At 40.7% G+C, this 14,630-nt stretch overlaps 1 protein-coding gene across 3 annotated transcripts in view; it reads left to right on the top strand.

Moving 5' to 3' along the window:
* The first annotated feature begins 626 nt into the window (after nucleotides 1-626).
* Nucleotides 627-14,630, top strand: part of gsap (gamma-secretase activating protein) — a 28,980-nt gene continuing 14,976 nt past the window's right edge. For 2 of the 3 annotated variants that reach the window (XR_008833008.1, XM_056424676.1), the window contains exons 1-22: nucleotides 627-847; nucleotides 1,746-1,816; nucleotides 2,593-2,649; nucleotides 2,761-2,830; nucleotides 3,079-3,126; nucleotides 3,222-3,310; nucleotides 3,700-3,769; nucleotides 3,936-3,985; nucleotides 4,312-4,437; nucleotides 4,551-4,607; nucleotides 4,722-4,768; nucleotides 5,010-5,095; nucleotides 6,572-6,649; nucleotides 6,787-6,873; nucleotides 7,139-7,231; nucleotides 7,437-7,605; nucleotides 8,212-8,302; nucleotides 9,656-9,725; nucleotides 11,997-12,076; nucleotides 12,283-12,363; nucleotides 12,698-12,820; nucleotides 13,060-13,115. Coding sequence is in view for 2 of the 3 variants with exons in the window: in XM_056424676.1 (XP_056280651.1) it covers nucleotides 760-847; nucleotides 1,746-1,816; nucleotides 2,593-2,649; nucleotides 2,761-2,830; nucleotides 3,079-3,126; nucleotides 3,222-3,310; nucleotides 3,700-3,769; nucleotides 3,936-3,985; nucleotides 4,312-4,437; nucleotides 4,551-4,607; nucleotides 4,722-4,768; nucleotides 5,010-5,095; nucleotides 6,572-6,649; nucleotides 6,787-6,873; nucleotides 7,139-7,231; nucleotides 7,437-7,605; nucleotides 8,212-8,302; nucleotides 9,656-9,725; nucleotides 11,997-12,076; nucleotides 12,283-12,363; nucleotides 12,698-12,820; nucleotides 13,060-13,115 (1,787 nt within the window). In the remaining variant the exon portion in view is untranslated. The remainder of the gene's footprint in view (nucleotides 848-1,745; nucleotides 1,817-2,592; nucleotides 2,650-2,760; nucleotides 2,831-3,078; nucleotides 3,127-3,221; nucleotides 3,311-3,699; nucleotides 3,770-3,935; nucleotides 3,986-4,311; nucleotides 4,438-4,550; nucleotides 4,608-4,721; nucleotides 4,769-5,009; nucleotides 5,096-6,571; nucleotides 6,650-6,786; nucleotides 6,874-7,138; nucleotides 7,232-7,436; nucleotides 7,606-8,211; nucleotides 8,303-9,655; nucleotides 9,726-11,996; nucleotides 12,077-12,282; nucleotides 12,364-12,697; nucleotides 12,821-13,059; nucleotides 13,116-14,630) is intronic. The other variant, XM_056424677.1, reaches the window with a different exon arrangement.

Raw genomic sequence — 14,630 nt, 5'->3', positions numbered from 1 at the left:
TGGTCATCGAATGATGTACAATATGATATAATATAAACCTCTCTGGGATGTAGCTAACTCGAGTCACTTAAGTATATTTCCTGCTCATTTTATTGAGTTTTATAATATCTTTGTGTTTTAATCATTATATTGTCGAGGTGAAAATATACTGAAAGTGACTCCTTTTTTCTAGAGCTGGTCTTACCAATAAAATTCATACTTTTGGCGATAACGAGCTTTGCACCTAAAACCATTCAACTTATCACATACTTTCCAGACTTAGATAGTAATGCTCAAACTGTCAGGCTTCAAGTGAATTACACAGAGCACCAGTGATCCACCCGTCGGGCTGACAGCAACCATTGTGACAGCCGTGTGATGTACGTGCCCAGGCCCAGCCGAGCCCCGCGCTCACTTAGCGGGACGGTGAGAGATTCCATCCCGCTGGACCGACACTTTCCTCGGCCTGTGGCAGCGAATCTCCCGACTGTCTGCTCCCTGTGAAGGGCGGAGCTAACTAAGGGACAACTTCACATTTCCGCATTTCAACCAACAAAAGAAGACTTTTTTTTTTTTTAGACAAGTGGGACACTTGGGTAATTAGTGTGAATATATGCGATAGTGCTGCAGCTGCTTTCAGTCGTACACGTGCCCAAAGTTGAGCACGTGTAGTTTCGGTCACATGATGCCAAGCCTGACAAGACACCGTGCCAGCTGGCAGGTGCCGCCTAGCTCTTCTGAAGGAGAAGAACTCACTCCGGAGCTGACAGAGGTGCAGACATGTTGAAATTAAAGCCGCATTTTGACCTGCAAAGAGATGTGGCGTCTGACCTCTTCCGGAAAGAGGCCTCGGTGTGCAGGGTGGCAGGTGAGGCGTTCAGGGGTCCACGGTCAGCTCGGCGCCTTTTACAGTGTCAAGCTGTACTATTGTCAATATTGTAATGATTGTATTGATTTGACGAATGGGCAGCTAACAGTTCAACCTATCACTGTTGGTTCGGAGTCCAGAGTGAATCTAACTGTGTTGTAAATTAGTGCAAATTGTGCGAAACTGCATAATATGCCATCCAATGTAAATATCTCAATTAAAATCTATAGTTTTAACTCCAAAAAGTAGATACATAATATGATGTAAATACCAGTAGATGGAGCTATTTACTTTCCACATTTCCTTTCTAAATACTGTGTTAAGAGAGCAAGTAAATTAAGTACACATTTCGTCGTGACGTAAAACGTTGCAATGATGGAGCAACATTCAAAATCGAAAAAAGAAAAGCTGTAGAAAATCTAATGTACTTCATGAAGGTCATGAATACACTGAAATATCTGAAGTTGGATCAATCCAGCACCTACCAGCCCATTTTTAATTGGAGAAAGTTTAATACGATTTTAATGGAATACAGATGATTTCATTTCCAGTCACAGTACCGGTTACACATTAACATAAATAAGACGAACATATATATTTATATACACTTATACTACAAACTCCCTCCTGACTTCACAGACACACCATAACAAATGTGTTGAAAGTTATGCAGCATCACATTATCATTACGATATACAGATTTCTGCTATATTATTCATCGACACATTTGGGCACTTGTGTAATAATACGTTATCATACAGTAAAAACCCCTCTAAATATTCAATAGCATAACACTTATGTTCACCATGAGCAGCGGCAGGGATACAAAACAACTATTGAGGGCACACTACGATATGATGAGACGTATGGGTTCATAACACTGATGCTGTGTCTGCAGAATACTCTGGAGCAGTGCACGCGTGTATCCTAAACATTGAGAGGGACGGGGGCATCCTTTACTCATGGAAGGTAAGTCCAACATGTTGGCATTGTTGATCAAGTATTTCCTTTTATTGAATGTATTCGTTAAGTCAGTCATGTTGTGCAGATTGTCTTGTCATTTTTTGTGTGCATAATATACTGTTTTTGTGTTTGTTTGTCTTGCTACAGCATCTGAGTATCGTATGTATGTTAGATATAACATTACATGCGTACTAATTGCTGAGTATTCTATATCTGTTCTCCCAGTCTTTTATTCGAATCATAACAAGTAAAATATTACAATCCCAGAAGCCATTTACTCCAGCATTCATCATCAAATGGAAACCACTAAAAACAACAACAACAACAAGATTCTTTTATGCAGATTCCCATGTAATTCTGCTTGACATTTTTATGAAAACCTTGGGTTTCTTGCTAGAATTTTAAATAAAGTTCAGTGTGCTGAACTTTTTTTATAAGAGCCACCAAAAAGTCTGTGGGTTTAGTAGGTTAAAGACTGTGTACAGCCAGCAAAGAGGAAATAGTCTCTTTTTTTGTGCAAAGTTCAGAAGCTTTGTTCATGCGTGCCTCTGCCTTGGGACTTCTGAATCCCAACAATTGGTGAATTGTCCATTTGAGGTGAAACGGGTCTATTTAGGAGAATTAGCAAGGTCAGCCAAGGTAATGAAGAGGTCAAGCGTGAGGATCCGAACATGTCAATGTGGTGAAAGACAGCAGTGGGAAAGTAGGTGTACCCAGTCTGGACAGATTGGGATTATCCATTTTAGAGTTTGATTGATTTAATGACCTAACTACTCGGACAGGGAGAAACAGGGACCACCAGGATTGGGAAATATGACTCCAACACCAAACAGAACAAGGTACAGTGTGTGTGTGTGTGTGTGTGTCCCACATCGCTTTTACTTTAGTGCTGCACATTTTGCTATTCTGCAAGTATCTTTTCCCATGTGACTGTGTATTCTCTCCAACAGCTCCTGTACACATTTGACAAGCTGGTGTGTATCAGCAGCTGTTCCCTGAACGAGGAGGAGACGCTGTTAGGTAAACCTCTTAGTAGATAATGAATTACCAGCGAATACAACAAATAGGTCTTCTTGACCCCACATTAGGGAATTAAGTGAACAACCCGTTTCTTAATTACCAAAAGAACAAAGCGAGGGACACAGTTTGGGGCACATTATTGACCGTAATGGTGCCAAATCATAGTTAAAGAATTGCTCATTTAAAATCTATATCAATTATGTCACAAGACACCTTGCCTGTGCTTTTTTTTCTTTTCCTCCTCTCAGCTGTCAGCTTGGCACAAGACACCAGAGGAGAGGAGCGCTTCAGACCAAGTAACACCTCTTTCTCTTTATTTTAATCTCAGACCGTGACATCCACCACTCATGTTGCATTTTTAATCTTTCTTCTCGCACTCTTTTCGTTTTAGTCTCCAAGTGTCTAACTCTCCTGATTGAGATCCACCCCATCAACAACACTAAAGTCCTCAAGGCAGTAGACTGCAGGGTCAAAGTGCAGGTAGTGTGTGGAGCTTTTACTGCAGCCACGAGTTGAAGTTGCAATTTTGGCTGCATTAACGATGTATGGGTGCCATAGCCATTTCATTTTACAAGCTCGCTGAAAGGGCTCTGACCTGTAGTTTCCATACTCTCTTTTACTCACTTCATCACATCTTTCTCTTTACCTCAGCTCCGTCTCTTTACTTATTATTTATGTATATTGATCAGCTGCGGCTGTCGTCCTTACTGTTGGTTCCTTGTCATATTGAGAAACCATAAATGTAATTATATGCCGAGATTGTTTCAGGGCTGCATTTAAAATATGAGAATTCAGCAAATAGATTTCTCCATCTGGTAACTGTGAACCACCAGATGCTGACTCAGGTTTCTCTGTGGCTCTCCCTATAGTTCCTCAATTCAGAAACGGACAGGAGATCAGTGCTGGAGAGCCACCTGCTGCTGCTGACTGAGGACGGATGTGAGTCTGCGTGCCCTTATGCAAGTCTGCCAGTTTGATCTTTGCTTCTTTTAATCTGTAAAGAAACGGACCATCAAGTTCATGTATACATAATCTGGCTTTTTACATTGGGAGAAGAACACATTGGACACCGTTTTCTTTATGCATATACGTCTGTGCTTTTCAGATGTGGACCTCTATCACGTTCTGCTGACTAAACAGGAGGGTTATAGAGTGGTACGTTGGACTCTGCATTCACCACATATCTCCCTCTTTCTTTTGCTTGAAGCAAACGGTAAACTGTGGATAGTTCCCACAGTTTAAGTGTAAATTGCATTGCTCTTTGCAGTTTCTTAGAGGTATAATTTCTGCACATATCTCACGATCGATCAGAAAAAGAAGGTTGAAACGTATTAAGATAAGCCAGTGCAGAGAGTATTCATGGTTTTGACCTAATTCTCGAACCATAAACTAGATTATGTCTCGTGCCCTCCTGGGGAGCTTTGCATTATTAAACCCAGTGAGTCTCTAAAGCTGAATATCAATGTGTCTGCGTGAACCAGGTGATGGCGAACCCCGAGCGTTTGTCCAAAACCGCAGTGAGAATAGTGGAGGACTTCTGCTGGGCTCAGTGGGACGGACACACACAGAGAGTCTACTACGTCACTCATGGTCTGACACACACGCAGGCATGTACAACTTTATATGCATACAAATACTCTTATATATAGCACACAAGTCATTTACTTTCAACTTTAGGTGCGCTGAATAACACGGGCTCTGGATCATGTGTGCTTCACAGGACAAGTTCCTGATGCGATGTGTTCAGTTTTACCCCAACCGTAACTGTGAAACTGTGGTAAGTCATATGTCTTTTTGATGTAATTAGTTACTTGTCTTGTGCACACGTTTTTGCCATATATTACTGTTGTAAGATCATTTATTACTGTTGCTTTATGTTACTGTCCCACAGTTGGAACTCCCATTAGATTTGCCTGCTGATTTTCTCCACACAGTCAAGTAAGACCATGAATACAAGTACAGTATAAATATGGAAATATCTTTTCTCAGCAGATACTTTCTTCTATGGTCTGTTTTCTTTTGAATGATTTTGACATGTACCTGCACTCAAAGACACTAAGATGAATGTGTGTACACGTCTTGTGCTGTTCAACTATAAATTTGCTATACACCTTCATCATGTCTGAGGTTGAAAATACCCCAAATATCGTGTGTCTGTATGTGTGTGTGTGTCCAACAGGTTTGTAAATTTGGGTTTTGACCATTTCCACATGGAGAGACCAGAGCAGGAGCCCGTTAGGATAAAAGTGTTCACAAACAGAATAGGTAACGTACACACACGCATCCATCTTTGCATGAATGAGGTGTTCTCACACATAATGTTTATGTCCTCACAGATGTACATAAACTAATTATGTATGCTTGTGTGTGTGTGTTTTTTTATTTCTCTTTGTGAAAACAAGAAAGTAAGTCCCCATCACAACTTTAAGTTACAGGACATAATTATTATCATGTGATGATCAAATGATTGTTGGAAGAGTTTTTTTCCAAAATGAGGTGCTGACCAATGACTCTCAGCTTTATATTTAGTTTTGCAATTGATTACATCTTTGTATTATAATTAGGGCTGTCAGCGTTAACGCGTTAATCTATGCGATTAATTTGGCCGCGTTAACGCACTAAAATATTTTAACGCAATTAATTATTATTATAATATATTTTTTAAATGTACGGTTTTTTGACACGTTTTTTTTTTTAAAACAATTATTTCTCCGCGAAAAATAAGGAGCAGAATCAGTTTTAACTGTGGTTGAATCAGTCGGGTTTCCTCCTGCTCCTCCTTCCTCCCCCCTCTGATACATAGAGACGAAGGGGCGACGTGTGAGGTGACGCGGCGCGGAGCGGAAACTCGTCACACTAAACCTTCAACGTGGATTGTCAATCCGTTTGTCAACACACATTTGGGAAAAAAAACCAATGAACACTCAGTATATACTCACAACCTCTCCCCTCACCACAGGTTAGGCTCATAGCAGCCTGTCAGTCAGAGACAGAGAACACACATGAGCACAATGAGCCTTATTTCAGGAGAGAGATTGTTCTGGATGAATGTATGGGTGTGTGGGTGTGGGTGTCATGTTTAAACTTTAAGCGGTGAATTGAATTATTTTTATTTTGTATAAAAATATAAAGCCTCCCCAGCTCCAGACGTGACATATTTGAATGTTCATCAGTGCCACTGGTTTACTTGTGTTGTTGTTCAGTGTTAAAGATGACGGGACCAATGGTCAATATAATATTTTTTTTTTTTTAATTCTTTTGTTTCACTGAAGAAACAATTTATCATCCATTTATATTAAATACCTCGCTGGCACTGTATATGTAGAGCCTTTTTGAACAGCTCTGTGTGTGTTTCTTTTGTCTTTAAAAAAAAGAACAAACTTTTTTTTAGCGCGATTAATCAAATTAATCCAATTCAAAAATGTGCGTTTAATTTTTAATTTTTAATCGATTGACAGCCCTAATTATAATAGATTGAAAAATAATATAATTCTATTGAGTTCTTTATCAATCCCTCACCCATATTCCTGTCTTCTTGTTGATTGATATTCCTTTTTAAAAAATCTATTAATATTGGGTATGGGAACACATTTTCCATCCCAATGCATCACAACTGATCCAATTTTCTTATTGCTTATCATGAATATTGCCATGTGATGATGGACATGATGCACGTGATCCATTACTGATGTTACTTACTGTGTGACTCATACCTTCTCTGTCCCGGTGTGTTGTAAACAGGAAGCATGTGTGTGTGCTACAGCCAACCTCTCCAGGACAAACAGGAACTAATCTACACTGTGGTTTTAGTCCACAAAGGTGTGTATGCTAACTGTCCCGGGAAATAATGTAGAATACCCATTCTGTATTGCCGCCTCCTTTCCCACGTTACAGTTTTTGTCTGGAGCACAAGGTGACGGTTAGGTGAGGTTTTTCTTTTTCCTCATTTCCTGCAGACTGCAGCAAGACGTTCAGAGTGTCACTGGGCAGCGACCTGTCGCCGCAGAGAGCCACACAGCTCCATCCGCTCTTCATCCCGATAGGTCACTGCACACACACACACACACACACACACACACACAGATGTCAAACGGCCATGCGCACGCCTCAGAATCGCTGTAAATTCAACTCAAGCGTGTGCCTGTGGACGGTTCACTGCCAAACGTGCATCTCTTACCCTTTTATACGGTCAAACCAAACGAATACAAACGAGAGCATGCATCCTCACGCAAATGAATAGAGGTGTCTGTTGTGCATACAGTGTACCGAAAGAAAATCGTAGTAAAGCTGTGTTATTTTTGTATGTAGGTTACCACATCCTGGTGTATCTGCAGGGCTATTTCCTCCATTGTATCAACACCAGGCAGCAGGAGATGCTCTGTCTCTCCCTGTTTCTCTCAGGTAAAACAAACCACGTCCACGCTGAGCGATGGCTGTGGAGCAGTTTGTTTACCTCCGGACTCTACAGCTACAATGCATGCTTCTATTTTGTCCTGAAATATTTGTGCTTTTTAAACATAGAACCTGGACAATCCCAGAGCTCTAAGTGTGTGTTTGTTCACGGACACAGTCGTATTCTCTACCCGTCCCTCTCAACCACATCAAGGTGTAGACGTGGACCTGGGCCTGCAGTGTCAGTCAGCCAACATCACAGTGGTGCATGCAGAGGAAGAGTCCAACGGCAGTCTGCTGGACATGGCCAGCGGGAGGATCTACACTGCTGAGCTAAGCTCCGCCTTCCTGCTGCAGATACTGCGGCCAGACACTACCTCTAGGTGAGCATCATTCATCATTCATAATTTTGGTGGAAATGAAGGATGCATGTATATTGGAGTTGATGTTTAAATGCATAGAGGGATCGTGTGTGTGTGTGTGTGTGTGTGTGTGTGTGTGTGTGTGTGTGTGTGTGTGTGTGTGTGTGTGTGTGTGTGTGTGTGTGTGTGTGTGTGTGTGTGTGTGTGTGTGTGTGTGTGTGTGTGTGTGTGTGTGTGTGTGTGTGTGTGTGTGTGTGTGTGTGTGTGTGTGTGTGTGTGTGTGTGTGTTGGAGAAGAGGGGGATATAGTTAGGCAGGAAGCAGACAGGTGGAAATTGGACATTCATTTTTTTGTGAGTCTTTCTGGAATAAATGGAATAACAGATTTAGCTTGAAGCTTGGCCAACCCATTGGATTCAACCATCCCTGTCAACAACAATTCATCAGTGACCCCTTGCTTTATTTATTTTTCACCATGCATTGACAATATTTCCATCCCATCCATTCATTTATTCACTCCGCTTTAAAATGGCACATACATCAGAGTGAGGCGCCTGACCTTTGGCTGTCCGCCCGCGCGTCTACCTTTGTGTCTCAAAAGTAAATTTGCTGCATGTCACCTGTCAAGGTGTCCCAGCAGTAAGAAGGACCCTCAGCGCCTGGCCGCCCTCCACTGCCTGCTGGTTTCCATGGGAAATGACCCAAAGCTGGAGCAGAAGGTACGACGGAGGCGGGACAAACGTATTGACATGTTTTTGTGTCTATGTTCGCAGCAGGTAAACGTATTCTCTTTCCCATAGCAAATAAAGACATAACACATCATCTGGACTAACAGAACTTGATCCAGAAATGCATTTATATTCAATAAAAGGTCATTATTTATTCGTAACAACATAAAGTCATTAATATCTTTGGTTTTTAATCAATATAATTAGTCACAAACTCAACAATATCTCCTTGTAGAAGGGAACGACTATGTGGATGCAAGAGAAGGAGACAAAAAAGAAAAAGAATCAGACAATGGAAATGTAACAGGGAATGCAGTCATCTCACTTTGAATAATAATCTCCATGGTTATGTCACTGAAAGGTGCTTTCCCTTAAGGGAAATGAACAGCGAAGTAAAAAATAAATGGATAAAGGTGTGTGATTTCAGTAGGCGTCAATCTTGAGTTTAAAGTGAGCAGATGGAGGGAAGATGGAAAAAGAAAGAGAAGACAGGATGCTGTAATGGAACAGGAGAGAAGATAAGTGGACAGAGATCAAACAGAGTCCAACAGAGACAGTGGGAGGCAGACATTGTGTTTGGGCGCTGACCATCACTCAGACTTTATGACCACAACCTAAATTAAGATGTTCCAGCTGCTCTGATAGTTTACAATACATTCTTTCTTTAGAGGTTAAATGAGTCACCAGTTTCATTATTGTGGCTCGGACTGAGGAATAGGACACCTCACGTAGCTTTTGTATTCAAGTGGACTCTGTTAATGGGGCCAGCGGCACAAAACGTAGTGGTTTTAATAAAGGCGAAATTGCTATATTTTAGTTTGTAACTTTAAGAGACTGCTCTGCAAATGAAGTTATTCTACTTCGACTCTTTTTTTCTTAATCTTCACGCAATTGTTAGAAAATAGATATTATTTTAAACGGCACATAAATGGGTAACACACAGTTACGTTTCTCTCTCCTGTGCTGTGGCTGTGAGATTTGCAGGGATTCTTTGAGGAAATCCTTAATTTTTCATGCAAGCCAATCAGAGCCAACTGGACTCTTTTTAGGAGGAGGGGCTTAAAGAGACAGGCGCTAAAAAAGTTGATGACTAACTATATTCCAATGGACAGTATGAGATGAGTATAATGTGTTTTTCGAACATCAAAGATATGTAACCATGTTCTAGTTGATACCCAAAATACAATAGAAAAAGTACAAACTTTAAAACGAGCATGATATGTCCCCTTTTAAAGGATAGAACATAAACTAAGGATACTGAAACATGACCATGTTATACAGCTTTCATGTTGCACTCCCGACACGATGACCCCTGTGTGCTTTGTGTTTCTATCCTGCCTCTAGATCATCGAATGGCTGTGTGGCAACATGAACGCCTTTGAATCCTTCGATCAGATTCAGGAGTTCATTCTAGGTCAGTGGCAGCTGAAGCACAGGGACGCAAGTCTCCTGTGTTCACTTCCTCCTTTTGGAGTCTTGGCTCTCTTGCCTTTTTACAGTATGTCTCCTTCTGCCCGTGGTTATTAGACAGCTAACTTCCTGTCGACACACAACTGGATTCTTTCATTAACTATGTTTGCCTATTAAAACTCTTTTCTCAGACTTTTACCAGGCATCCAAAGCTGTCTGGAGACTCTGAATTAGAGACTGTAGAGACTTGTAGTTTGCTGAGAAAAGTATGAACAATAATATGTCTAAATCCCAGTAGACACACAGCAACACATTTGAATGTCCGCAATGTCTGAAGAAAACAGAACGGTACACCTTATTCATTTCAAGTCATCCCCTAGAAAGTAGATGATCATTGGATTCTGGAGCTCCTTACCAGGCAGAAGTAATAGAGCATAACACACCAGGTGCGATCACACTCCTGTAACCAATCATGCTTTAGACAGAGGTTCGGACAGCCCCAGCTCATTTGCATACAAGGACACATAAATGTCACGCATTAATAAATGAAGAAATACGGATGGACACATAAATAGAGACATAAATAAATGAAGAAACACAGAAATTTAGAAATAGATTTATTTAATGATGTCCTGTTTAGGTATAACTTATATTTACTTATTCCTGTATTTATTTATTAATACATTTATTTAAGTATTTATTTATTTATTAATACATTTATTAAAGCATTTATTTATTCCTGTATTTATTTATTTATAGATTTATTTAAGCATTTATTTATTTAGTTCTGTATTAATTAATTAATTAATTTATACTTAAGACATTTTAAGTCCTCCATAAACGAAGACAATTCCGTTGACCTCATAAATGAAACATGACTAACCTGTGGTCACTCGTATATTGTAGTGATTGTGGAGGGACCAGAAACAGGCCAGCTCAAGGCAAAGAGGGGCAGAGCCTTGTTTGTGGGCCCTCCTCCCCAGTCCCTGAAGAATATGATCAGTTAGAACAATACACAGCAAGTACACTTACTGAAAGTCGCGACGCAAGCCCCGCAATTCATTGTTATAGCCCTGTATAATATTGTTATGGTATTCCTATAATATCTCTGCAGAGACTTCGACCATATGTGGAGTTAACAACTCTAACAGTTCTTGTATCTCTTATTTATCTCTCACATTATCTTATTCATTCATATCATATGAAAACAAATATGTTCTAAATACTATCACTTCTCACGAGTAAGTTTGATATTTTCTCATGTAATATTTGTATTATAGCACATGACAGTGACTTTGTCCTAAAGCTGGATCACCACATTCATCCCAGTGTTCGAGGCTTTTACCTGGAGTTTAGAAACAAAAGATCATGCAAGGCGGTAATCCACACAATAATCCACCAAAGGACAACAACATCAATATCACTTGAGTACAAAGGAGAGCGCACACCACGGATCTGACTCGATCAATATACACGATGTTACTAAAACTACCATCCTCACTGTCAACAGCTTGACTAGTGTGAGCAACATCAGCGGTATTGCCGGCTTATCTCGTACGCTAAAAACAGTTTTGCAGCCAAAAAAACAAAATATATATATATTTTTTTCTTATCTCTGTGTGCTTGTCAAAGATGCCTGTTTCAACAAAAAAAGATAGAAAAACGCACACACATTCGCTGAACCGCAGCACAGCATCCCTGCCGGCGCTAATTCAAAAACCTCAAACGTGGGCAGGATGCAATTTATGTAACCTCCTCATGCGTGTCAAACTACATGCACTACAAAATTAAGCTTATTTGAAAACAAAAGGTCGGAGGGCCTCTTCAAGGGGATGCCAGACAGACGACGCTGCACAACGCCACCACCACAGAGAGGCACAGGAGCACGGCATATGCAAAGCTCACTGCAGCAGCATCGATCTGAGACCTTGATAGGGGGGTTCCCGTAAAACACGCTTTTGGGGCGTGCCTTGTAGTTATTAAAAGATAATCTTATCGCTATCAATAATCCAAAGCTTCTCTGCCTTTTGGCTATAATCAAGTAAAGTACTGTTTCACAGCGGTCCCACTGCTCTTAAATACTTCGGATGGATTAAACGCGGAGATCAATCTTAATGCATACCAGTATGTGTAGAACTATTGAAATAAAGTTTAAGATAAGAATTCTGCATAACTGTTATAAATAAAATAAGAGTCTGACTTCTCTCTCGCTCTTTTTCTCCTACACACACACACACACACACACACACACACACACACACACACACACAAACAGCCTCTTTGTACAGAATAAGCTATGAGAAGTCCCTCTGCCTGGACAAAGTCCTGCCTTACTCCTCTGTACTCGACAAGAAGGTAACACTCACACTCGCATACACACATAAATACACACTTGTACATACAATTCGGCAGGCATAAAGACATAGAAAATAAACTATATATATGTGGATATGAATATGAAATCAGGACACACTTGCACTTCTATTTATTTCTTTTTCCCTTGAGTAGTACACACACACACACACACTCACACTCTAGTCTGTCTTTTGTGTGTATTCTAGGAGATACTAGCGTGTCTGTTGGAGGTCCCTGGTGTGCTGTGCACCAATGAGCTGCATATTGAATCCGTGTTCAAAGGCAAGGTAACAACATAAATTTTTAAACACATTACATTAAAACTGCTTTAAAGTTATTATTGAGCTTCGAGAGTCCGACTGTCGGTTCAGTTTCCAAAACCAGTTCACAAAGCTTGCCCTGCAGGTTGGTGATTAAATGGAGACACTCTGTGTTTGTTACATTACATGTTCCAGATACACTGGTATGATGCAATGCTGGGCAATGAACACAGCTGACTTCATTCAGACGTTTCAAAAAGACGTGGATATGAGAGACTGTGTGATTTTATTATACCGTGTCTACTTGCGTGCAATTCACACGCAATTTTCCTCAATGTGTGTGTGTGTGTGTTGTGTGCAGGCCAGAAGTCTCCAGGGTTTCTGGTCAGAGCTGCAGTGGAACACAGAGAGGACAAAATATCTGGACGCTGTTCCCAACCCCAGATACAGAACCTCACACATACAAGCTGACTGGGAGAAACTGGTGAGTGTGTGTGTTTATGTGTTTGTGTGTCTGTGTTTGTGTCAACAAAAAAACCTCTCATGCATATAAATGAACAGAAATGACAACGCTGGAAGTTAAATGGATTGCTGATAATGGTTTCAAAGTGCTTGTTGTTGTGAAGGATCAGATAATGTGTTTGACCTTCTCTCGGCGTACCTGTGGGTCTGAACAATGCCGTCGTGTTCCCAGCGCTCCCATGATGCTGTTGCTTGTTTCAGAAGTCGGAGAGGAGACCATCCAGCCACAGGAATAACTTGGAGGAGAACACAAAGAAGTAGGTGTGCCATCCACCGGAGCGTTGTTAAGGGAAGCACATCAGCGGGGATGTGATTGTGCCTCTGGATGGTGTTCCCTGCACTGTCTTCTCACAACCGGGTTTGGAAAAGTATTCAATTTGTGCACCTATAAATACCAACAGTTGCTATGAAACTGCTCCTCAAGTTCAGCTATCCTCACACATTACAATGTGTGAGAGGTAGAACACACACTGAGCTGCAGCCATCCTTTATTATTGTCATGTAACCCCATAATAAGATGGAAACCATCAAAGCTTTACTCCACTTCCCAGTACATTCTGACTTCCTCAGGCTCTTCCTCAGATGGGCACTTTAGTTGTTAGCCAATCTTACTCATACAGGGATTTTGTTGGGGACCATTTTACAGCTGTGGATTAATAAACAGTTGCTCCTTTAGAGAATTTTATTACTTATAGCAGCAGGGCGATGTACGTGGGATTTATTTTAAATTCAGAGGCCATGTTTATCATAATGAAGGAACATGTCCCTCGGTGCAGTGGTGTTTGTTTTAATGGCTATTTGTGACGCTCTATGCCACTGAGAGATAACACACATCGAGCTATGACTATAGAGACACTATGTGTGAGTAAAAATCATTTCATTATTGGTTTTAGGCTTTTCATGGTCTTTTTCCTTTCAATAACAAAAATACAGAATATCAACAGCATCACCCTTTAACTATGCTGATATACATTCACACATGTGCTTACATTAATATTCAGTTTGGAAGCACAATCAATTAGTTGAAGAATGAAGCATAATACAATAGAGATGTGAAACAAGTTTTAAAAGTACTTGTGGGTCTTTACGATGAGATTATTTGATTAATCCGGTCTGGATTCTAATTACAATGAATTCCTTAATTTAATGCCCCTTTGGCTGACTTGATAGGTGTGCTGCTCTAAGCCAGGCCGAGTGAATATAAATGTGCACCATAACCCAAGTCACAAAACTGTCTGATGTCTGTCTGCTCACCGTGTGAATGTCACAGCGGAGTCACGTGAGCTCTTATTTCGGCCGGTGACGCTTTGGCTCTTTTTAAAATGGACCGCTGTGACTATCTGCACAAACTCCTTAAACTTTACACAAAGCCCAAGTGCTCTGCCGTGTTATCCGCAGGAGTGACCCGTTTAAACCCTGTTAACAGGCTACTCTCTGACTGAACTATCCCCCTTCATTTGAAATACCTTTAGAAAGGAGAGTACAACTTCAACAGCTTTTAAATAAGTGACTTGATGAAATACCTGCTTTGAATTAAATATAACTCCGTCCTGTTTGTACCGGGGATCAAACCGAAAGCCTTTTTGGTTTATAATTAGTTCATCTTCCTTCCTCCAGGCCAAATTCCAGCACCTGGAGACAGACTTTGTGCTTTTATAGTTTTGATATATATTTTTGACTGCAGCAGTGAAACATAATAGGGCCTCGGCTTACAGCGGGAATTATAAGACTCTTATTATAATGCCAGCTTGAGGGATTGTTTTCACACAAAG

This window comes from Pseudoliparis swirei, chromosome 10 (genome assembly GCF_029220125.1).
Source record: "Pseudoliparis swirei isolate HS2019 ecotype Mariana Trench chromosome 10, NWPU_hadal_v1, whole genome shotgun sequence".
NCBI lineage: Eukaryota > Metazoa > Chordata > Actinopteri > Perciformes > Liparidae > Pseudoliparis > Pseudoliparis swirei.
Note: the sequence above shows the minus strand (reverse complement) of the source record. Positions and strands in the feature narration are given on the sequence as shown.